The 25,135-nt window shown below is 40.5% G+C and overlaps 1 protein-coding gene across 1 annotated transcript; it reads left to right on the plus strand.

Moving 5' to 3' along the window:
* Positions 1-24,692, plus strand: LOC106536206 (v-ets avian erythroblastosis virus E26 oncogene homolog 1; the record flags this gene model as incomplete). Its single annotated transcript, XM_014033413.1, is given in 8 exon segments — positions 1-247; positions 10,510-10,629; positions 10,980-11,180; positions 11,443-11,520; positions 12,607-12,852; positions 14,452-14,712; positions 21,446-21,564; positions 21,789-24,692. Coding segments are annotated over 8 exon segments (1,308 nt in total). The 3' UTR covers positions 22,005-24,692.
* Positions 24,693-25,135: the final 443 nt, after the last annotated feature.

Consider the following 25,135-nt stretch of genomic DNA (forward strand, 5'->3'; position numbering starts at 1 on the left):
AGAATAAGAAAAAAAAAATCGCTCCGAATTAACCAGGACGCAAACGGAGGTGAAGATTTCTTTTCCTTCTTTCTCACTTGTCTTGAGTTGTTTTTGGAGCTCTTAGAATATAAAGAAGGGGGAGAAAGAAAGAAAAAAAAAGGCGAAAAAGGACGCGGCGATATTAAAGTCTGTGATCAGATGATCATGACGGCAGCTGTCGATATGAAGCCGACGTTGACCATCATAAAGGCGGAGAAGATGGACGGTGAGTAACTCAACTCCTCTGACAGTTAACACGAGCCTAACATCACTCCTGAACGGTYCCCTGTAACACACACAGCCGGCTGCTGACAGCTTACATCCACGGTGACCACCACAGAGTGCTGATGCTGAGGCAGAGTGGGACAAAGCGTCCTGAACGCGTCAAGAAATGGTTACACAATATTGGACAACACGCAAGAAGAAAAAATGTTGTCAGCCTGGGGGCTCCTAATGCAACAGACTGTGTGTGTATCAGGCTTCATCACTGAAWGCACCAGGTTGTAAACTGTATGACGTGTTTGAAAGTTTCCCAACATAAAAGGAACTTTTTATTCATTTTATTGACATCCATCAGAGAGTTGATGCTATAAGATGGCTTGTTGCCAAATGGGGAAAGTTTAGATAAGTTTATGATTTAACATTTTAAAAATGACTCGTTTGTGCTTTATTGATTTGTTGGTCACTCTGGRGGTCTCTCGCCCATCTTTGACCTCTGTGTCATAAAGGGTCAAGCCACGGCTTTCTGCTGGGTCAACATGAGAGACAGGCGGCGTTCCCTTTCTTCTTTCATCTCCCCTCCCTTTGCGTTGTCCTCCTCCTCTTCCTCATCGAACTGGCTCTCCAAAGGGAAGAGGAAGCATTTGGAGATGATGAGTCCCCATACTGGGAGTTTGCTCCATGGGATGTGGGGTGGGGGATGAGAATACAAGAGGGTGACGGGGAAGATTAGGACTCAGCGAAGGGGTTTAAACTATCTCTGGTTTCACTTCTCATTTTTTAAGCAAAGTTTTGTCACACATGATGGCACTTTTTTTGGGTCTGATTTCCATTATTCAGCTTCTATACTAACTAATCCCCCTGTGCCTTTTGCAGCTCAGGTGGCTTTTGAGCCTGTTAGCAGATCAGCAAGCTGCACCGATGCATGGAAATCTGACACTAATTGCCAGAGTTGACCCACTAAAAGGAGGGGAGGGGTGTGTGATTCACCACATGAACCAGCATCTCTCCTGCTGTCAGTACCTGCAGAGCATAGCTTTATATACGTACACACGCACAATGTGCTGACAGCTGCAGTTGTGCATTGCCAGAGTGCAGAGATGTATCTTGCAAAACCATTTCGCAATGCATGGTTCTACTTGCGCTCGCCTGAGTGCACTCGGGTCACATAGGCCTGCCAAGGAGGAGTTCAAAAGCCTACAGAAACGTTTCTTCAACTCTCTCTTAGATACACACTTGCATTGTTGTGTTTACGCCTTAATATGCTTACAAGATTAAGGTCCTACCAGTGCTCAAGGTTGTTTCTAATCCTAATGAGACATAACATAGTTGAAGGTGTGTGTAACAAACTTTTTTGCTTTCAACTWCACAAGCGCTCGATTCTTTTCTTTTTTTAATGCACTAAACTGCAACTGTTCCTAAGCTTTTATTGGCACTGTGAGAAGAACAGCTGTCATTTTTTCTCTCTCATAACATCAGTATCCACACAGCCTACTGTACTTGCGTGTGTATCCCRCTAACAAAACTGAAGCGTTGTTCAAGCCCACCTTACTGTGCTGTTTGTTTTCTTTTTTTGACGGAAGTGCAGCCAGTGTCAGCTTTCTCAGGCCTGTCCTCACTCTCCAGCTGAGGTGATTTCTTCCTAAACTCCCATGTCAGTGTCAGAGGTGCAGCCAAATAGAGTTTCTAATGTTTCCTCGAGCTATCAGTCCTCTGTTCTGTGTTACAGCCAGGCACAGCCCGGTTGTTTCATGATGAACCAGGCCATGGTGGAAAACAGCATTGTGTAGCCATAACAAGACTTAGCTTTCAAGAGATAGGGTTAAACGATAGCGCAGATGATGTAACTTAACAGGGAATRTTGCAGCACAGTTTCATACACTGGCAAATTTTTAATCCTTGACCCAAATTAAACCTTGTCAGTCATTTACAGGACATGTTACTTTTTAAGAGTGAGTTGTCCCTCTTTCRCATTCCTGCTTGGTTTGGTAAAGCATGAAAGTTGGGGTTCAKTGACTGACAGGAATGTTAGTGAACATGCCCTGCTGGGTGGCACGCATAGAAGAACAGAGAGAGCTTGCAGGGGGGGCTAACTTTTATCTGATTAAAATGCTGCAGTTGTGATGCTCTTGCAAAGAGGCCTTTTATGTTGTCGTCACATTTACTACATGGACTACAAGCACATACAGACTGCAACATGGATGACTTTAGCACTTGGATTTTCTTATTCCACAGAGGCTCCCTCATCAGAGCTTTTGTATAGAAGAAAAGCTTGTGAAAGAACAGAGTTAGCTTCAGTTTTCATTCGTGGTACGTTTGTGTCAGCACTAGTTCAGTAGCACAGCGTAATATGTGGTGATGTTTGAGTGTGCGTGGTGAGCTGGCAGCTGTGCAAACACTGTTTGGGTGATCCGGGCCCTTTTTTTAATGTGGCATGTCAATGAATCAGGCCAAACAGTGCAAACTATTCACTTCTTCATGTGAAACAGAGGGCAGTCTGGTATGCAAWATCAAAATTTGATCGGTCAGTCCAGACCAGTTCGTTACATCATCCACATGGTATAAGAAAGCCTTTGACCAGTCCATGTCTGGACCTACAGGGCAAAATATCATCTTCATCAATGGGTCTCTCTGTGCTGGTCAACAACTCAGTGGAGATCTATCAGTYTAGTCAATGTCCATGTCTTATTCTATCTTGCTCTGTACATTATGCTACTTTGTTACATGAAATACATTATCCCCTCATTTAGTCACCTTGTTCATTACTCTTTACCCAAGCTCGTCATCTGTCATGTTGCCTGTATAAACATAAACTCATAACCTTGTGTGGGTCTTTACTCCATGCTTCTCTGGTGACTACACGCCTTAATCTCTGCCTATAAAGCTTAGTCATAAAACAAGGCGTGTTAGCACCAGATACAACAGTCTGCTAAATAATAAACATATGGTGAAAGGGGGTTAGCAGGGACCGAGGAACTATCAAGGTGTGGCCGATTGGCAGGCAGTAAAGGGTCTAAAATAATAGTCATCAAAATCTCCTAGCAACTGCTTTTCCACAGCTCCTTATTTTACCATTCCATAAAAAAGCCAACATCATAAAACACATAAAATCATATTATTTGGCTTTAGAAATTAAGCACTTTTTTTGATAACTTTTTGGTCCTTTAAGCCACCCACTTATACAATTCTTTTTCAGTGTTCCTCCCCCTCCTTTCTCTTTCTTTTTCTGTTTCCATTTTCTTTCTGTTAGCCACATGAATTTTTCTCACAACTCCTTGATGTGGGATATGCTGGGTCCCTTGTGCGTGCACTTTGTCTCATCCCTAGTCATTCCCAGCTTGTAATCCCTGAGTCACAGCACCAGACGCCTGCTGCGCCATCCACCACACTCAGCGACTGTGTGTCTCTTTGACCGGCTTTACTGGTTTCAGACCTCTTCTCTCTCCACAGTGCCAGTTTGACTGTGAACCCAAACTGGATTAACAGTGCCCTACTATGTTTGTGTTTTTTTTTGTCTGATGGTTCTACATCCAGCTGGTTTCCCCAAACTGACATGTGTATCTGTTTTGAGTGTTAGTTGTCTCTCCTCATATGTTTGTTTCAGGGCAAACATTCAGATGTCCACAAAGAGGCCATGTAACAAATTTTTCCCCCTCAGTGTGTGCTCCAGATTTTCTTTCCTTATTTACTCTCTTTGCTGCACACCACCTGTTTTTTGAGTCAGCRTGCATTGAGTGCTGGTTCTGTAATCAGGTGAACAAATGGGGCACAACCACTGACTGTATCTGTATCAGACCTACCGCATCAGAGCTATATTGATTGACTGGCTGGCTCAATCAAAATAATAGGTAAGAATGTGTTTGTGCAGCTGGCAGACTCTTATGTCAGTGTTTTTGTGTCAAACTCCAGATAAAATGTGTCTCCAAATTTGGAGTTTGTCTAACATGCAAAAGCAAAAAAAAAAAAAAAAAAAAAAAAAAAAAAAAAAAAAAAAAAGGCCACAGAATATGTATTTACATAATCAGAATTTTATGATAACCTTTAGTCAAATGGTAAACCATTGAATCTGATTAACAGTGGCTTTGAGCACAGTTGAACGCTTTCTGCGCTGCCCTAAAACCAGCATTAGTTTCATGCATAGTTAAAAGGTCTCACTAAGCAAATTATGAGTCACTGTGTGGAATTTTACAAGATATGGTCACTGCTTGTATCATGACCAGTCACATTGTCTAATGAAGCAGCACGCTATCCCCTGAAGTCCAGTCATTCTTTGATGAAATGAGTCACAACCCGTCTGTGCGTGCTTATGTGCCTGTGTGTGTCGTTAGGAGGGGAGACAGAAAGAGAACTAGAGTGAGGGAGATAACGAAGGACAGTTTGAGTAAGCGTTTACATAACTGCAGTGTTATCCTCCTGTGATGGAAATCGTTTCCATCTCTTCTTGCAAAACTCTGACTCGTAACTTTTTGCGTTATCAAATTCTGGTTTACATCATGTTTTTTTTATCAGTAAAGTCAGTAAAACTGAAGATGCTTCTTGTCATTGTAAAAAAAAAGCACGTCCTAAWAAGATAACTAATCCAAATGTGAGTAAAGTTTTTTTATATTCCTATTAGCCATAGAGGCGACACTGAGCTTAAAATAGAAGGGCAATTCATCAACCAGAGCTGAAACCATTTTGCCCCTCAGACCACAAGTCRTTTTTTGGTCACATTAGAGGAAAACAAGAAAGCTGTGAGAAGCACATTAGTGATTGTAAAACAGAGGTGGAATGCGAGGCATGCGAGATGAAAATAGTGCGGTCTAGTAAGAATTTATTTATCAAGCATTCATCTGTGGAACATAGCTTGCCTATATACAAGCAGCAATCTCTTATACGCGTGATGTGTAATTAGACCCAGCCCTTGGAAGTTTAACATGCATACATTTTACACCAGAGAGCGATTTACTAGGGATCCGTCAGTGTGGATGTGAGGCTGTCCCACATAATTCACACTTGTATCAGGAACCTGGTTGTGGAATGCATCAGTTTGGACTAAGAATGGTCCAGGCACCATGTTTTGTGGAAAAAATGAAACACAGAAAGTAAACTGTTTGTCAGATATGTCGTGTGTTTGGTTTAATGCCTAAACAGTTCCCCCAGAGCATCCCATGTCTGTTTATAACAGGAACGGACGCTTCGGGTGGGGGGATATTAGAGTTGCCTAGTACCACCTACACTTCCCAGTATTGTGTTTGCCTGTCAGTTACTTTTTTCTCCTTGCTATGCTAGCTATCATTTTGGCAATAGACCATTGATTTTATTAATGCTTATTCAGTTTTCAGAAACTTTTCATGTTGTTTTCTTCTATACAGATAAAAAAAATGTAAGACATGCAATAATGATTTGTGATACAATATTGTTGTTTGAACCTAAGGAAACCTAAAAGCCATCTGTTCCCATATTGCCAAAAAAGGCAGCACAACAAACCTTAAAGGCAGTTTAATTTGAGTCAAAGTGTGAAATTCTGCTGAAAAAGCTGCTGCTTCTCTTGTGCTCTCTGAAAGCAACTTATTTCCATTAGCTCCTGTGGCGTACAGTGCGATCACTCCAAACACAATGTCATATCAAGTGCTGAGACTTTGTCATAAACACTAGAGTTAATGTGCTTTTAGATCATAAGCTAATGTGATTTCAGAAATGGAGGCAGTCGAGGAAAGACAGACAGACAGAGAGCTTTAGGGTATTAGTCTGACTTGTTGTCTGATTCATGTAGCCTCTGTGTCTGTGGCAGCTATTTTCCTGGGCAACTCTACTTTGACGGCCAAAGACAGATGTCAGCATTGGTAGTATTATCCTATACAGCTGCCTAACATCACCACAGACTTGTGTTTCAGAAGGGCAGCCAGAAGCCAGTGGTTTTAAGACGTTAGAATAAAATGAGTGTTTCAGCAATAGTGCCTGTGATAGTGGGATTTTTCCTGGTTTGGAGTTGGATTGCTTTGGCCTATCATTGTTCTGCTTTGGAGCATGTTTCGGGTCTATGTTTGGTTTTCCTTCATCACCTTGCCTACACTTCTATTCCTGGTTCTTGGCGTGAAGATGGAAATGTAAACCGCCTGGCCGACTGAACAAGCAGCTCTCTCAGAACCAGACTGCCACCTCGTACTTCTCTTGCTTGACTGAAGCCCTCAGTAACCACTTTATCACCCTGTGGTACTGAAAGGACCCCCTTCATACTGGCTGAGTTTATGACCTTGCATTCTCAGACCACGGGTCTAGATATTGATCTTCATCAAAGACTCTCTTAGCTCCCACTTTCAAGTTAGGTCTGATGTGGGTAGCCTGGTTCTTTTAAAAAGCCAATCAGAAACTCTTAGCTGGGTACCAAGACTTTCTGGATTTTTCCATGAAGCTTGTTGTAATGCTTTATTTTAATGTACCTGCATGTAGGGATACTTGAGAAATAGCCTAGCAGTGGCTATGGAATGACATTCACCTACACTTTACCTCACTTCCCACAGGAAGTTGCAGCTTACCCACAGGAAATAGACACTTTCACATGAGGGCCCACTTTACAGAAGGGCCCAGAAAGAAAAACACAAATTACTACAAATTTTGACAATAAGTTGCGTTGACATTTTGAACATTTTACTTCAATTGCTTTTTCAGCATGATGCTCACTTTTTTCTTTAATCCACTCTCTTTCTCATCCCAAAAACACACCTGTTTGTTAACTCTTAGGCTATTTATAGTTCAGTCCCATGATAGAAAGCATATTGTCTCTTATTTGTTAGGTCTGGTTGCCTGACCCGCTTCTATCATTGCATCATTCCGAGAGGAGGCTGGAGTCCAGGCTTTATGAATGAACTAAGCTTCTGCCAGAGGATGGGAGATGGCACCGATCCCACTGTGATGTCACTCCAGAGACGAGGAGCAAAAAAGGCAGCATTATCCTCCCATTCATATGTTTGCCATCTTCTCTCTTTTTCTGCCCACCCCTGATACCCTTGTCCTGGGATGGGATTCTTTTAAAGTATAGTGACTCACTCCCATCGACTCCGTTGTCTCCCACCTTTGCTATTTTTCCCCTAACTAGGTCCTGCTTTTCCCAGCAGTGCGCGTTTGAGCCCAATCAGCTTGAGCCTTGGCTGCAAGAACGTTAATTTCACACCAACGCTCTGCAACGCAAGCAAAGATGGCAGGAAATTTAGGTCATATGTATGGGTGTTTATATGTGGGTCAGTGCCTAAAGAACTGAACAAATTCAATGTTTAAGGTTGGGAAAATGATCAGAGGTGAGTAAAGGGCCATAGCTTTTCAGTCACTGGCATTATGGCAAATGAAGAAAAAACTAAATGTTTTTATCATACATCTAGACCGAGCACTGGTCTTGATTCATTAGTGATTCTCAGAAAAAAAGATTAGCTTATTATTCATTCTGCATCATTAGGAAAAATGAGCTTCATTTCATACTTTCCACTACATACTTTCAACCCTTTCCTTTTGCTGCTCAAATCTTGTTGGGCAAATGTGAATGTCATAATGCTGCATGCGATTTACACCCTCTCCCACATTTTGTGAGCTAAGTGGATGGGACTCATTTTGCGGACAGACCCACACCATCTAATGTGGAAAGTGATGACTTGTGGATGCTTTAAGCATACTGACCATTCTGTATCTAATGGGACTCGCAGGCTTTTGAAATCGTATCAGGACTTCATCATTTACTGGGGATCGTCTTGAGCCGAGCTCGCCTCTCTTGCTAATGGACGCGCATTGTACATTAGCGCTGCCGCAGATAACTTTCATATGGATCATTCACCATGGAGACTGCTCTATTATCACTCCACTTTAACGTTTAGAATTTGCTTTTCAACATAGCTTTGCTCTCTGCTTGATGTTTTAAAGATTTWATCTCTATTCGCCAAAATAAAAAAAATGGCTGTGTATGTGCATAACACATTAAACAAGGAATAAAACATCATTTTTTTCATCAATGTTAAACATTCCCAACTTGCTTTGACTTTTTTGCAAGAAAGTACCCCCATGGAAAAAAATACAGAAAAATAACACAATTTAAATTACACAAGTTCATTTGACCTTTAATCACAGTTCACTTTTTTTTCCTTTTTGATGTGCCCAATGTTAGTTCTCATGCACTGTGATGTCGAAATGTCTTTGATGGAGGTTTTAGTGCTAAAGTGGGTTCAAGTCTGCGTGGGTGAGTACACGCTGGGGCTGGGTTGATAAAAGCGATGGTGAGCGAAGGGGCGGGGGTAAATGGTTCGAAAGTGCAGACAAACGCCACTCGATCCAGCTTAAATAAACGGCCACATTTTGCCTCCGTCTTCACATCAAAGCGCCGACAGTCTGAGCCCCAGTCCCATCTTGCAACATGAGCGCTTCTGTGCTGCTCATGCTACTTCAACAACAAATTTGCAAAGTTAAAGACAAAATCACTGCTAAGGGCAACTAAACACCGAAAGCTTCTCAAGTATTTTCTTTTAAACTAGTGAGTTTATTTTGATGTGTGAGCTCATAAGACAAAAGTTCTTATGAAAAATTATTGAAAAAATGTTGATTCTAAGCCGTTCCAAAGACTAAAATGTTTTACTTTCTGTTTCTGTACCAGTATAAATGACAACATACAGAGAAAATGCCATTGCAGCTATAACCAAATCATGCAAAAAAAAAAAAACAAAAAAAAAAAACTTAAATTGTTGTCTGTTTTATTTTATCCCAAGTCTGTTTTGAGACTTCTTTTTTTTTTTTTTGGAAGGAAAAAAAATAAATAAAAAGAACCATAGAGAGAAAAAGAGAAACTCAGAGACCTAATTTTACAAACAGCCAGACAGACACTGGTTACATGGGCGAAGGAGGGACAGCTGCTGTGCATTCCAGACAAGGTCGAGACGTCAGTGAGCGGTGAAAACAAGCATGAACTGAATGTTGCCCCACTGTACTGCAGCCAGTGGAGATGCCAGCACATCTGGGTGGGGGGGGCAGGGTTTGATGAATGCTGGTGCTCCTCTAGGGAGTGGCACGGCTTTTCCCCAGAATTATTTCCCCTGTTGTGATTTGGTTATTACTGCTTTTGACAGTCAAGCAAGATTAACTGAAGAGATAGACATGCCACAGAAGTCAGGACCTGAATGAACCTCTGGTGTGCATGTACCGAACCGCTTCCAAGATAGTGTGTTGTGGAGGGTTCAGCTTTATGCACTTTACCCTTGCAGCTTACCAAGCAAAAATAATACACCAAAGTTTTGCTAAACATAGGTATTTATTGTCTAAATTAATGTGGCCCTTTTGTGAGCTGAATGGTTAAAAACATGCCTGTTAATTAGGCGTCTGTGCGTCTGTTTGCATGCGTTGGATTTTTAGCAGCCTGTTTCGCTTCTTGTTGCTCAGGGTTCCTTTGCCTTCTTGTCACACACTTCTGCAGCTTAGCCAAACTAATTAGATGAGTSCAAGTCATCAGGCACTGTTTAAAGCCTTCAAAGGGATCTCTGTTCCCCGCTGGGTGCCCACTGGCAGTGAGCAGAGAAACAGTAAACCTAGTGTATCCCTGAAACCCCCCGAGACAGCCCAAACACCACCCCGCTAACTCTCCAAGCCACCCGCCAGCAGCCGCTGTGACATCACCACCCCATTCTTTGACCCCTGACCCGTCAGAATGTTTGACCCCATGCTCGGGCTTGTGACAGTAGAGCCTTTTGTTTAGGGGTAACATGGTAGGAGGGCTAGGAGGGGTCGCAGTGTCATTGCTGGGCACCAAGCGTTACTCTCCCACCCAGGATGTGTGACTGGATGAGAAGTTGGGGTTTAAAGTGTTTGTTTTAAACGAAGTCCCAAATGAGCCACTTGCCAAAAATACAGAATCTCAATATTGTCAAATTTATTTCAAACAAAGCATCATGCACAAGTGTAAATCAAAAGGAAAAGCTGCCACAAACAATAGTTTCAGTTTTTTTAAACTTGTTCATGCATCTATCTCTGAAAGCAAATGTGAAATGTTGTTGAATGTAAGAGATGTAAAGATTTATTTTATGTGTGAATCTGTGTGAACTTCCGATTGAACTGCACTCTTAACCCTTCCTCAGTCTCAGTCTTATTTTCCATTCTGCAGTTTTTAGCACTTTCAGTTTTTCAGGTTTTGGGGTCCTTAAGAATCATAGTTTTATGTTAGCATTTCACTCATGCAAATCACCAATGAAGTGCATGTTGATAACACCCCAAAAATAAAAAATAAAAAACTAATATTTATTTGTCTATTTTGTTTGTCAGATCTAGAGTTTGGAGACGTCCCCCAGTTGACTCCAGGAAGTAAACAGATGATGGCAGACGCTGTGATGGCCACCTTTAGCGGCTTCACAAAGGAACAACAGCGACTGGGAATCCCCAAAGGTAATCCTGTCAGCTGCTTATGATCTGATTAGTGCCTGTTAACATTTCCAATGAGAAAATCAATTTTTAATCAGCTAGGCATGTGCCTGCAAATGTCTGCAAACAGTGTGACTGGCAGTATCATCATGTCATCTAAGTTTGGTTAATAATTCCTCTCTGCTCTGTGTTCATTGCTGTGTGACAGTTTGCAACTGGTACTGAAATCTAGTGTGCAATCACAGAAAAGTACACTTCTTTACGGGATCAAACACATGTTTCCATAAATGTCCTCAATAAAATGCACAAGCTGTTAAAATGCGCTTCAGCTTTTCCACGTAAAATCTAACAATTCAAATTTTATTGCCCTGCAGATCCCAGACAGTGGACAAAAAAACACGTGGCTGAGTGGCTAACATGGACAATGAATGAGTTCAGCTTGAAAAATGTAGCTTTTGAAAAATTTAACATGGACGGAGCTACGCTGTGTGCAATGGGGAAGGAGCGCTTCTTGGATTTAGCACCTGACTTTGTTGGTGATATCCTCTGGGAACATTTAGAAACACTTCAGAAAGGTAAGGCCGCTTAATTTGAAAGTTAAAAAAATATTTTAAATGTCCTTTTCAGTATTTTTTTTAAATAAAATAAACTGTCTGATTTCAATACATATTCCAATTGAAGATTTAATAGCAATAACTATAGTAATCAGAGCTGAACAGGAAGGCACCTTTTGGTTCAACTCATTAATTTTTAATAGTGCTGGATGCAGTTACATGATAGAAAAAAAAATCAATGATGAGGTCACTGACGCACACTCTCTATCCATTTTTTATGAAGAGGATACAAAGCATTACCCCATCAATGGACTGACCTCCAACTTCCAGGAATCCCGCTATACCTCAGACTATTTTGTCAGTAAGTACTCATCGCAGTCCTTTGTCAGTCACACTGTTTAACGGCCAAGGTTGAATGCTCAAGACATGAATGAAACTGCAGAATGGGTTGATACTGCGAACAACAACAAACCGTTTTGGTTGATTTTAGGAAAAATCTATTCATGCTGTCAATTTTCTGGGTGTTTAGCCCTTCAAATAAAAACTATAACTATCAAAACATCAGGTAAAATTAGCACTAACATTTCAGCTAAGTTAGGTCTCATCAACTATTATTCAAATCTTAGTGTTATGTGGAAAGGTAATGAATGAATCATACTTAACTGGTTCAGTTCAAACAAAGCTAACTTCTAGCTTAAGCAGGGAAAAAATGTCTGCTGTCTAACTCCAGTCTCAAAAATGTTAAGCTGAGAATATTACTCTACACTATAAACATTGTCATTTTCCATTTTAGTGTTTTTTTACCTACAGTTCTATAATTATAATACTGGGAGTGCTACAGCTAGCAGAGGTGATAATCTTCAGATGGCATTTGCCAGCACGCTGTCTATGGTGGAGAGWTAGAAGGTTACCAACAGCTTAGTCTGTAAGGTGTTCCATCTGAGCACTGTCAGGAAGTGGAGTTGCTGCTGGGCCTTCTTAACCACTCCTGTGGTGGTGACCAAACTGTACCAACCAGTCCCACCAGAACRGTGGCAGCTGCATATTAGTGGAGTGAGAGGGGGTGCAGTCACAGGTGGAGATGGCAAATAGAAGTGGGCTCAGCACACAGCCTTGGGGGGCGCCAGTGCTAAGCGTCAGGGTGGAGGAGCTGAGTGCACCAATCCTTACAGACTGAGACGGTTTGTAAGGAAGTGCCTGATCCAGGCGAAAGTGAAGACAAGTCTTAGGCAGCCAGTATTTAATTAATTTAATTTGCAAGATTTGTTTATTTACTAAGCAGCATGAATCATTCTGCCAACGTACAGTCTGATCAGTTGAGCAGCACATTAGCACAAGAGAGATAATTACTCTGCATTAAAATTAGCTTTCGCTTTTCCTTCTTAGTTGCCAYCCCCCACTGTCCAATYTTGCCTTTCATCCACATCARCTCCTTATGTGTTTCCAGGCTACGGCATCGAGCACGCTCAGTGCGTCCCGCCTTCTGAGTACTCAGAGCCCGGCTTCATCACAGAGTCCTACCAGACGCTCCATCCCATCAGCTCCGAGGAGCTGCTCACGCTCAAGTACGAGAGCGAGTACCCCGGCGTCATCCTGCGAGACACGGCCCTGAACGCCATGCAGGGCGACTACTTTTCTGTCAAACAGGAGGTYGTGTCCCCCGACAACATGTGTGTGGGACGCCTCAGCAGAGGTGAGATGGCATATGTGCGTGCTGCGAGCCTATGAAGCGTGCTGCTGAGATTTGTTAAAGGTTGTCGGATTTGTATTGGAAATTCTCAGTGGAAAAAAAGTGCAGCGTTTGTAAGCATTTTTTTTTTTGTTGGAGTGTGTGTGTGTGTGTGTGTGCTTGTGAACCTGTAAGGTGTCTGTGGGTGTCTTGCCTGCATGTGAATGTGCTGAAGCTGCCAGAATATTGTCATGCCATATCAGTGTGCATGTATTAGAAGAGAAGATAAGCAGGCCCTCTGGTTGGTTTGTGGTTCGAACAAACCGCCTCACATGCTCAAGACTAAGCTGGAAAAAAAAAAGCAGCCTATTGTTTTTGTCAGAGTGATACACAAACCAAAGCCACAATGTGTTCTCTTCTTGCCGCCTTGTCCCTTATGTAAAACAGTTCAAGTGGTTTAACCTTAAAGGACTGTTTTTTTCCCTTTCGTTTCTATTGGCCTCCTTTTTCTCAACTCAACCTCTACATTCTGGGTAAGCCGATAGAGGTGTCATCTTCAGTGAACAATCATGGGGTTTTCTCATGAAACGCTTTTTTTGGTTTTGTTTTAAAAACGCCCGCTTRTTTTCTTTTCCAGCGATAGTTTGCAGAAGAATTAGCAGCGTGGTTTACATTTATGACCATAAAGCGAGGCTTTTATTCGCACAAATCCCCAGCTGTATAAATGAAGAGCATGTGCTATGTACTGTACACCATGCCTCTTGTGCTCTAAGACTTTCCCTGCAAGATTTAAGGTTCAGTCGTCAYGCAACGTGCATACCAGGCTCGCGAGCGTCACGTTGGGCGCGCTCGACGTGGGAAAGTTCTCTGGAGCACGACTGACATCCACATGTGGCTTCGATTTGACCAGCTGAAGGCTTCAGCATCAATAGAGGCGCAGCATTATCTGTCATTTGTTAATGACTTTGCATTCAAAGAGCGTGCTTATCTTTCCCAGGGCCAAAAATAGCAAGACTGTTTGTATGATTGTCTTCCATTCAGAATCAAATTCAAATGGTGGTTGTAAAAGCCAAATGAGGTGTGAAATGGAGAGATGGGACTCAGCGCAGACTGATGCTGCTTAGTAAAATAAAGCAAAACAAAGCACTGTCACTGCTAAGATATTCATGCTAAACAAGGGTTTTAGTTCACTGATCTTTTATGTGAATSKTGCATTTAAACACTGACAATAAATTAATGAGAAAAAGGCATTTTCTGAAGAAATAACRTATTGCTCTTTTGTTTGCCAGTATTTTAGAATGCGATCATTTTAAGATTAAGGAAGGAGTTAAATGACTGTATGCACATTCTRATTAAGTCTAATATTAGAACTTTAAGTATGTTTTGAGTATCACTGTTCATCACTGTCACACCAAACCGTAAAATAATATCTGTAATTTTAACTAAGTTATACACATTTTTTTATGATGGAAAACAAACAAACAAAAAAAAAAAACAGTCACCTCTTGGCCTTCTGTGGTGACAAAAAAAGTAATTTGTGACATTTTGCAATAAGATTTTTCAAATTTAAAATATTCCTCTAATGCCTGAATTAAAATATCTGTCGTAATCTTTCCCTGCCAGGGAAGCTCGGTGGCCAGGACTCGTTTGAAAGCGTCGACAGCTTCGAGAGCTGCGACCGGCTGACTCAGTCGTGGAGCAGCCAGTCCTCTTTCAACAGCCTGCAGCGAGTACCGTCRTACGACAGCTTCGATTCGGAGGACTACCCCACCGCCCTGCATGGCCACAAGCCCAAGGGCACCTTCAAAGACTACGTGAGGGAGCGCTCAGACCTCAGCAAGGACAAACCAGTCATCCCTGCGGCGGCGCTGGCAGGATATACGGGTAAGTCTTCTAAAAGTCGAATTTTGGGCTGAAATATGTGGAGCTTTGACAAGTTTCTCAGACATTAACAAAACAGATAATTTAAAAAAGACCTTCCTTTAGAAGGAATGTAAATTTTTCTAAAACCTCTCTTGCCAGTGTTTTAAATTAAAATCATCTTATATTGCAAAATGACCTTCCGTTGTGGTAAAACCTTGCAAATAACATGAACAATGTCATGCAACACCTTGTGTAATTCTGAGTGTTTCTTAGTAATGACGCTTAACCATTACTAAGCCAAAATTTAGCTTGATGGCTGTAAATTACACTGAGAAACAAATGTTTTTCATGTACGCTGTGGTTGATTTGTTGTTGTGGCCATCCTTACAGTAACTGGGATGACTCCAAAAAGTAATCAATCTAGAGAAAGTTGAAATAATATCTTACAGATTATAATATCACTTCTACTGAAGAAGCAGTTACAGAAATGTACCGGTATGTGTTTATTTTTCTACATTTAATTCTCATACCTTTGGTTGCACAGCTGTAACACACTTGTTGCTGCTCTGCAAAGCGACCCACATGTGAGAGGGCTGTAATGCACTACTTTTAGACCAAACATAACAAAACAAAACAAAAAAAGACACCTTTTACCTCAACTGCCCAAGTTAGGAAGCAAAGTAGGTTTGCTCCTGCCTCCTTTTTCTTTTCTCACTTTCTTGCGCTGCCATCACGCCTCATCTACCTCTTTATCTGGAGCCCGCATCTCAACCTATTTTTTTCAGGTCGTCCTAGCAACGCTGGTGAAATGAAGAAATTGTGCCTGCCCCTGTGCGTACAGCACCAGAACAAAATTATCTCTTTATCTTCACACTTGTACCCCCCCACCCCCCAAAAAAAAAAAATGCTGCGTTCTTTCAACATTCTTTAGKTTGGCTGAGATGTGGAGATACTTGCAACTTGTGAAACAAGTGCACTATTTTAGCATCTGCCGCACGTTTTAGGTTTCAAATCTGCTTTCTTAGATGTCCGAATGATGCTTAAAGACGCTCAGTGCAAACCAAAGGGTTGTCTTAAACTGCATCAAATGGCCCAGTTTGAAATCGTTTTGGTCCAGTAGTTTTGCAGAGTTATTGATAGGCGGTTCTGAAATGTGAGTTCATGCGCAATGGTAAACAAAGAACTCAGCTGGAAACCATGTCGCAATTTACTTTTAAACTTAAAAAATTTGAGGGTAAATATTTACCAAAACAGCAAATTAGTCAAAGTTTTTGATCCCAAACTCTACCGTCACTTCACTTTGGTTGTTCCTGCAGGTAAAAACACACGTGCGGTGGTTTAATAGCATCCATTCACAAATTTTGCCAACACATTTCCATTGATATGTGTAAGAAAAAAAAATGCATAGGTTTTATTAATACTTCATGAATTTTGTTCTGACCAGTCTTCATGACATTGCAGTGAGTAATACAATGTCATGGTTTTATTTTGTTTTGTGTTTTTTCAAGCTTTGTGTCAGCTGCCTCTTATACGCCATTCACACTTGGTTTTTATTGAAACCTTGGTTTTAATAAGTGGTTAAAACTTGTAAAAAAGTCAAAAAACGTTATGCACAATCGTTTGCAATGCTGTGAGATCTTGCAAGTTGTGTTAGTGCGTAGATGTGTTGAATGACTTTGCTACTGCCACCCCAAATTTTAGCTCATTAGATATAAAAATCACCACGGTATAGCCCATTATGTGCAAGCTAAAGTAGACTAGCAGTTGTTGCCATCTTGAATTGAGTTGACTTCCAAAGTATCACCAACAAACGTACAAAAAATGGTTAACGTCAAATATTTACACATAGATCCTGTGCAATCAATTGGCGTTTAGGGTTTAAGTTGGGGCCAGTCTCAACTATTACAACACCAAACTGTAGCTCAACATCTGTAAGTTTGACTGAGTTGTAGCCATTTTTGTGTTTACTAATTTAGCTTCTTGACTTAGGTTAAACAGTTCCAGATGTATATCCAATGATTAATTTCCTACAGTTTCATTAAAATCTGTCCAGTGAATAGGGAGATCCTTTTTTTTCTAAGTGTACAGACAAATGATACACACACATGCACACGCAAGCAAAAACATTATAGCTTATCTGCAAATCTTCTCTACCCAGCAAAATTAGATTGTTGAGGAGTTGTTCTGTAAACGCTGCAAATTATTGGGACTTTTTTCGGTCTTGTTCAAATTGTAGTCACACGGCTGCATGATTGCCTGCAAAAAAAAAAAAAGAAAAAAAAAAGAGGGGAAATCCACCACATTTCACAAATGATACATACATCAAATCTTATTAGACAGACCCAAAACCAGTATGTACAAGTTAACCGGTCATTTGTATGATTACTGGTTCAAATTTCACTTGTAGAACAATGAGCCATTCATTTGCAATGATGTTGGAACGATGTTGTAATGTATTCATAATCCAATCACGAAGGATTAAAGACCGAGCATTCCTTGAAGGAATGMAAATCACACACTGTCTTTCATGCCAGCGTTTTAGACGAAGCTCATCTTTAGTTGAGCAGGAACTTTTTTTGGTCAAGCCATGAAAATAGGGTTCTGCACGACCTTGTCCCCTGTGAATGACACGCAGCTACTACCACACTCAATATTTGTAAAACTAATTGGTAGTCATTTTGAGGTTTTTGAAGGTCAGTTAGATGTGGGAGCCACTTTTGCAAGGGTTGGCTTCAAATGCTAGTGTTGTATAAGTCCCTCTAAATGAATACTTCTTGAAAGTAGCGTTAAAATTTCTGCAGTGGTTCAGACAATATTTTACTAATGACGAGACAATTTTGAACAGACTTTTTTTAAAGCTCAGAATATGTATTGTCACACTGGACTCTTGGTCAGTATTTGTAACTGATTTGTATTTTTGAAGGTCAGTTAGCTGTGGCGACCATCTTGAATCCAGCTGACTCCAAAATATAATTAGTCATAGACAGACATCCAGTGAACACTTTCTCTTAGTTTTATTAAATTTCACATTGCGATCCACAAGACATGCAAAATCATTGCTGTCCTACAACAAAACACAATCACCAGCTTCCCTACGTTTGAGAAACTAGAATAAAGTATGCAAGAAGTAGAAAAAAAAATCACTATTTCTGAACAGGCCACATTTTCTATGGACTCTAATCTGTTTATATAAGGAAATAAACACAGTTGGTGAAATATTTCTGCAGAGGTTTGGCACTTGTACAATTACCTTTTTCAGCTTTATACAAAGTAACCGCTTCTCAGTTACTATGGCTTTTTATCCAATAAAACAGAAGAAAAAAAATAAATCATGCTTTTATCCTTGGTGTATTAGTCCTTAAAAGATGGAGGCATGCTTTCTGCTTCTTTCTGCCTTGCTTGAGTACACAGGTGAAGAAAAGGTGAACAAGAAAAAAGATGCATCTAATTCAAATGAAGCTAACCTTGAAATAAAGCAGCAGGCTTTAATCCATGTATAAAACTGTGCTCGTGATGCTTTGTAAAGTTGCTCTGCTTGGCTTCCTGTCTCAGTCACCGGGGGTGACAGGTGACACTTGTAGCATGGATGAGGAGTCAGATAAGACTGCAGAGAGATAAATGAAGCTCCGGTTGCATCTTTGTAGGTTTCCGGTGATAATTTGCCATTTACACCTCTGCCTGTAAAACATGTTGCGCTTTCTGCACGTATGAAAAAGATATGGATTTGCCTCTTGTCTGCCTTCTATCCTACAAATGAAAACAGATCCAAACAGGTTTGCACTGCAGTGTGAAAGAGTTGATCACTTTTAGGTCATGCATCATTATGTCGAAAAATTAGATTTATTTATCTTTGATTCTTTTTTGTTTGTTTGTTTTTTTGTGCCACAGCTATGGAAGCATACAGTGAATAAGATACTAAAAATTGCCATGAATAGAAAAGCCCCCACCCGTTCATGAATCTGTTTCAATACGGCCCTTGTGTATGACGATTGTTGCATATTTTTGGAAACTTTTTTTTATGTGACAAGGGTCGCCTGTATTCTAATGTGAGAGCACAGTGGGTTGGTATTACCCTTATGTGGGCTGGCTGTTGCATTGCCTGACTTTTGAACATGAGCCGAAGCTCTCGGTGTGAAAGAGAAGCAGTGTTGCGAAGCAGCAGCTTCGTTCCAAAACTCAAAGTGGCTGTTGTCATGCACCCTCTTCAATTCTGGCAGAAGCTAAAAAAAAAAGTAAAAAAAAAAAAACGGTCTCTGAAATGCCATTTTCAAGTCTTCAGCCCACACATCTGTTTCCCTGAAAGCATTTGGTTTGCGTTGTGTAAGGGCACGTTTGGTTTTCTTAGGCACTCGAGAGGTGAGCTTTGCTCAGCTCCAGTTTTTGCTGAGGCGGCGTGCTGCACAGGCAGGTGTGATTTCAACATGCGAGCCTCAAAAGTGGCTGTGTTCTCTCGTACGTGCAGAGAAAACCGCACGATCAAAGCATAGCGCTGCGAATCTAGTTCATAGACAAAACCAGCACTTTTTTGATGGCCTTTGTTCTGCTTTCCCCTCTTTTTCCATCAACTGTAATAAACTCTTGTATTAGTGTTAAAAATAGGCTTCATTGGATTATCTCTGTTCTCTCTCTCTTTTTAAAGGAATCCCATTGTAGCACATCTGGTGAGTTTTGTTCTGAAACGGCCCCATAGATGCCTTGCAGAGGCCTAAAGGCAGCGGCTCACATTTTAAACCAGTGATTTCACCCGTATGGAACKCGTAGACACAGACTCTAGATTCACATACTGTACAGGGCAACTGGCAGACAACTTGATGAATGAGAGCGTTAWATGTAGGAGGACATTCGGTTCCACTGTCATTCTTCAACCTGACCCAGATTAGAAGGTTTACTCGGTCCCTCGACAGACACGACTGAATTATTTGCATGAATATTTAACAGTTTTGTATAGAAGGAGCGTATAATGTGTTGAAATATAAAGCTCTGTCTGACCACATTTTTTCCTGTCAAATTCATGCAACATCTCTAGGATTAGAACAACTTCAGTCTGAATGTGTGCTTACATTAKTTTACTAATTGTTACACAACCCTATGAGGAAAAATACCATGATATTTAACCTGGAAATGCTTCAGACTGTAAGTGCTACAGCTAGCTGCTACTTCTGTTGCTTTTTGTGTTTGCAACTAAAAAAACAGATTTGTCTAACTTACTTAACCAAGTTATGTCAAGTGGTTCCACTCAACTGTAAATGTAGATCTACACCAGTAACACAAGTAAATGTCTTTACTTTACTCAACTCGATTGAGTGGAACCACTTGACATAACTTGGTTAAGTAAATTCAACATTTTTCATTTATTTATTTATTTTTTGTATAAGAGGGCTGCCAAATGACCCATATTAGCTGGGTTGTTTCTGTCGAATTAAAGTGTCCAGGAAAGGATGCTCTATCTCCCGTATTCTGAGTGCAGCCTGCAAGCGGAGCAGTCATAATATGGCAGGCAGGTAGGCATTTGTCTAACGCCCTGAGCTGAAAGGGGTCCCCAAGGAATGGTACTAAAGTGGCCAAATGCAACAACCATATGAAATGACTGAGTTGGCAACCCTAATATTAAGGTGATTTATTTAAAAAAAACCACTGTATTGTCAAACTGGTGGAAATGCTTTAGTTTAACAAATAGCATTTACCTGAAAATGTTGAGACTGCAGTTGTTTTTAGTTGTGTTTAGGTGTCAGCAATCCAGATTTGTTATGTTTGAACTAGCCCTTAGCTTGTCATTTGAGTGAGACTTTAACTCTTTTTTCTTAAACTGATATTATTATGMCCCCCGCACACGAAGCGTAAGCGGGAGTCATATTGTTTTCGTACCGTTTTTTTTTTTTTCAGTGATTTTTGGTCAACCGTAGCACAAAAACAGCTGCACCGATCAACATGAAACTTGGCAGGACTGTAGATGAGTCCGACCTACACTGCGCCAGCCAACGGTTTTACAATAGACCCCTTATTTGAGGAGGGGGCTCCTTGGACATGTAAAAATTCTTATAACTCAGAAACTGTTCAACATAGGAGCTTCAGATTCCTTTTGTTGTTAAGCTCTGATGAAGCTCTATCCATCAGGCCCACCAATCAGTGCCCCCCCAAGACCCCCAATTTATCTGAAAAAGGGGTGTCTGGACATACAAAAAATGGTTATAGCTCAAAAATTATTAAACATAAAAGCTTCAGATTTCTTTTGTTGTTTAGCTCTGATGAGGGGCTATCCATCAGGTTAACCAATAACCCCCACCCCAAAAAAGACCCCCACCTAAACCACTACAATTTTGGGATGCACCTAGTAGCATGACATTTGTTAGGAATAAAAACCTCTGAGCTCTGGTGAATTTGTGCGTGCGGGGGTCATTATGTTACCACAATGAACTAGATACCGCTATCCAGTATCTAGTTCAAGATGTATCTACTCCAGGCAAATTATTAATTGTTCAAATCCTTTCCACACAACTCCATGTAAGAAACCTACAGTTTCCCTCACGTTTAGCTTTAGTAACCTCTTCAGTGAAAGCCAGATTTGAACGTCTTCCACCAATAATTAAACTTCAGACTTGGAAATGTTCTCAAAAGCAGATCTCGTCGACTTGAGCTGACACTTACCTCAAAAAATTCTCACACCAGCCAGCATCAGCACATAAACGGCAGTGAATTCTTTCAGTCTCGCCGGCTCAAACAAACACCTTCTCTCCTTCTCCCATTTGTTCTGCAGGCAGCGGCCCCATCCAGCTGTGGCAGTTTCTGCTGGAGCTGCTGACCGACAAGTCTTGCCAGTCCTTCATCAGCTGGACAGGCGACGGCTGGGAGTTTAAGCTTTCTGACCCAGATGAGGTGAGAGGTTGTGACCCCGCTGGTCGCTGGCACTCAAGATGGGGGGTCTTAAGTAGTTGGCCAGATGAACAAGATGTCTCCTTTGTTTAGAAAGAAACAGTTGCCTTTTGTGTTTGACTTTATTATTGCTTGTGACTATTTATCTGGTTTTGCATTATTCTTTCAAGATGTGACTTGGTTTCAGACTTAACTTAGTAACACTGTTGCTCATGTTGCTGTTCCAGGTCGCTCGCAGGTGGGGCAAAAGGAAAAACAAGCCCAAGATGAACTATGAGAAACTGAGCCGTGGCCTGCGTTACTACTATGACAAGAATATTATCCACAAGACCTCTGGGAAACGCTATGTCTACCGCTTTGTCTGTGACTTGAAAAGCCTGCTGGGCTACACACCAGAAGAACTGCACGCCATGTTGGACGTAAAGCCTGATACGGACGAGTGAGCAAAATCTCTATAAAACAAAGAGAGGACAAATGATAAGGAGCCACTCGGACTGAGGCTTATAAAGTGGTCTGAACTGTTCAGTAGAGTTGGTAACCCATTTATTGGCAGACCAAAAAAAAAATGTTTTTAACGACAAAACTGTGGTCTTTATCAACTTTGAGCTCCTGTCTCTCAGAGTGTGATTTAAAAGGAAGGCAGAAGCCAAAAAAACCTGTATTCAAACCCTGTTGGATTTGAGATATGAGTGTGTGCGTGTGTGAATGTGAATGTATCTGATTCCTACTGGTAGTATTTAGCAGTTCAAGGCAAATGAAGTCCTGTTGAGTAGAGTTCAGGTTAGTGTCTGTTCTGTGCAAGTAGCAAAGTGGAGGAGGCAAACCAAGATACTAAATATAATAAAACCAAAAGAGAGAGAGAGAGAGAGAAAAAAAAGTGATTCATTTCACTGCTGGGTTAAACTGAAAGCAGGTGATAAACTCCTGCTGAGATAATGGTTGCCAAAATGTAAAAAACTGAACTTAGGAAGGTGTTATGTCATATTTCCATACATGCTTACTGTTTGTGTAGAGCGAGTAGAGATTTTTCAAAACCAAAATTAAAAAAAAAAGTGACATTAAGGAGTCAGTGTTGTGCCAGTATTAGTTAAAACACCCAAATCAAGCCTACAGAGCCTATTTTTGTCCATAAGTGTGTTTAAAGTCAAGTCAAAAACTAAATGTCAAGTTACGACTGTTATGCGCTCACTGATTTGCATCAGCCAACACTATAATCCCTGTGCTTTGTAGGTGTGTGTGAGCGTGTGTGTGTGTGTGTGTGTGTGTGAGGACCCGGTAGGGATTACTCATACCCGAAGAAGTCTGAAATGCGACTGAAAGTAGCCGTTGCTTTTGAAACTGACGCTTTCACCTTTTCTTACAATGTTGCCACCTTGTTACAGACACATATATTGACTGAAACTTTTTTTTTTTTTTTTGCGTATGCTACCAGTATTAGCAAACTGTAGACAATCTACGTGGGGAAAATTCAGGAGTCGGTAAGAATCAGTGTGCAAATTTAAAAAAAATGTCAGTTCACTGTCCATGTTTGTTTGTTGTGTTCTAATAGTCGTATCTATGAAATCAGCAGTTATATAACCGAAGGAAGGATTTCTATTTCCTTTTTTTTTCCCAAAAGAATGTAGAACGACAGTTTATTTTTGTCTGTTATGCTGTCAGTTTTGGCCAAAAGAAAGCAGCCGGAGTGCAGAGTGATGGTGCATTGTTAGACAAAAGGAAAAAAAGAGGTAGAGAATAGAAGACTGATGTAGATGAAAGTGAAAGGAAGGAATCTGTAAATAATGCAGGTGATGACTGCTTGGGATGTATAATGGATGGCAGTAGACAGTAAAGATACAGGTTACCCATACAGGACTCATTAAAAAAATATTTGTGCAGTTTGCGTCAAATAAAAGCATTACAACTCACTGGTTACATTTGACCAAATTGGCAGCAGAGTCCCACTTTCCCCTTCAACAGTGGGAACGGGGTCTGCACACTGGGAAATGCCAAAGTTGAACATTATCTTCAATGTTATTGTTTACAGTGACTGAATGTTACCCCTTATGGATGAAAATAGCTTTTGAGATGTCTATTTGTACAGATTGTATTTCATAACGCTTTATTGGGGACCCGGATTACACAAATAAGCAGGAGACAAAGCCGGAATAATAACCAAAACCCGTGTGAGGTCTTTGGCTATGGGGCTTTGGGTATACGCGATGTTTGAAGACATGGACCAGAAGTCTCATATGTGTTGTTTTTATTTTTATTTTTTTGTTTTGTTTTGAAAGTGTTGTCTTTTTGTCAAAGTTTTGTTCAGGTTTTTGTAAAAGCAGACAGCTTGGGGACAAAGTCTTTGTTGATTTCCCACTGAATGCCGAAAAGTGATGCTGTAATTGTTGCCGTCACYATGAAGCACTGGCTCTCAAACTTTTGTTGCTTCTACAATACAGAGAATTGGATCCGAAACAAAAGAGTTTGTTATAAACTGCACTGTGCAAACATTCCTTTTCTACGTTTTTATTTCAAAACAGTGTTCTTTTATTTTGTTGCCCCTCCATGTTCTAAAGAAATATTCTATTCCATAAAAATGTTCATATTTTGACAGGTGTTTTAATTTTCACGTGGGAGACTTCAATCTGCTGCAGGACTTGTGTTTTAATGACTCGTAGGCGAGTGCACACATACAAACGTTTTATGGCATATGCATATCTCAAAACAAATTCAGAAGGAAAGCCTTATTGTTTTGGATGTGGTTCTTTTTCTGTATATTTTATAGTGTCTTTTGTATTTTTGTTATGAGATCATTTTTTATTGTATTTAGTTCACAAACCTTTTGAATATTTTTCAATAATTTATATTTTATAAAAGACGAGAGATGCAGACAGCTGGTGCTTTCACAGGAATTTAAAAGGTAGCACAGAACAAAATAATGTAGCGATTTTTATTTTTTAATTGTTTTAATATTATTTTTTTCTTTTTTATATGGAAAACAAATCTGTCTGCTATAGAAATTAAAAAAAAAAAAGAAAAAGAAAGGCTGATGCTGGCCCATCAATGACTTCTGCTGGAAAGGTTTTATAAACTGTAACTTCTATTTCTAAAATGTACTTCAAAATGTTATAAAATATATGTGAAGAAAGATTTTATCACTGTGTGTGCTGTTTCATTTTTATTCAGTTATGATTCATCCGAAAAGAAAATCAGTCCTTTATTTGAACTATTGTTTTATTTTTCTTAATGATAGCCTTTATGTTCTTTTCAGTAACARTAAATAACTGCTCTTTGAAGGAATGCATGTAACCCAAAATTCAGAAGAGTTTTAAACTTAAGATGATGAAAAGGGACTGAGTTACAGTCATTTTGGTCAAACCATGTGAACAATTTTATGCAAAAATCTCCTGCAACAGTCAGAGTTGTAAAGTAATTACTGTAAGTACAAATACTTTGTTGCTGTACTTAAGTAGAAATTTTGGTTATCTGTACTTGAGTACTGTGATGGACTTGCGACCTGTCCAGGGTGAACCCCGCCCCTCGCACTGTGACTGCTGGATATGGGCACCAGTGACCCACGCAACCCTGAAAAGGAAGA

Source organism: Austrofundulus limnaeus, unplaced genomic scaffold (genome assembly GCF_001266775.1).
Source record: "Austrofundulus limnaeus strain Quisiro unplaced genomic scaffold, Austrofundulus_limnaeus-1.0 Scaffold1728, whole genome shotgun sequence".
Lineage (NCBI taxonomy): Eukaryota > Metazoa > Chordata > Actinopteri > Cyprinodontiformes > Rivulidae > Austrofundulus > Austrofundulus limnaeus.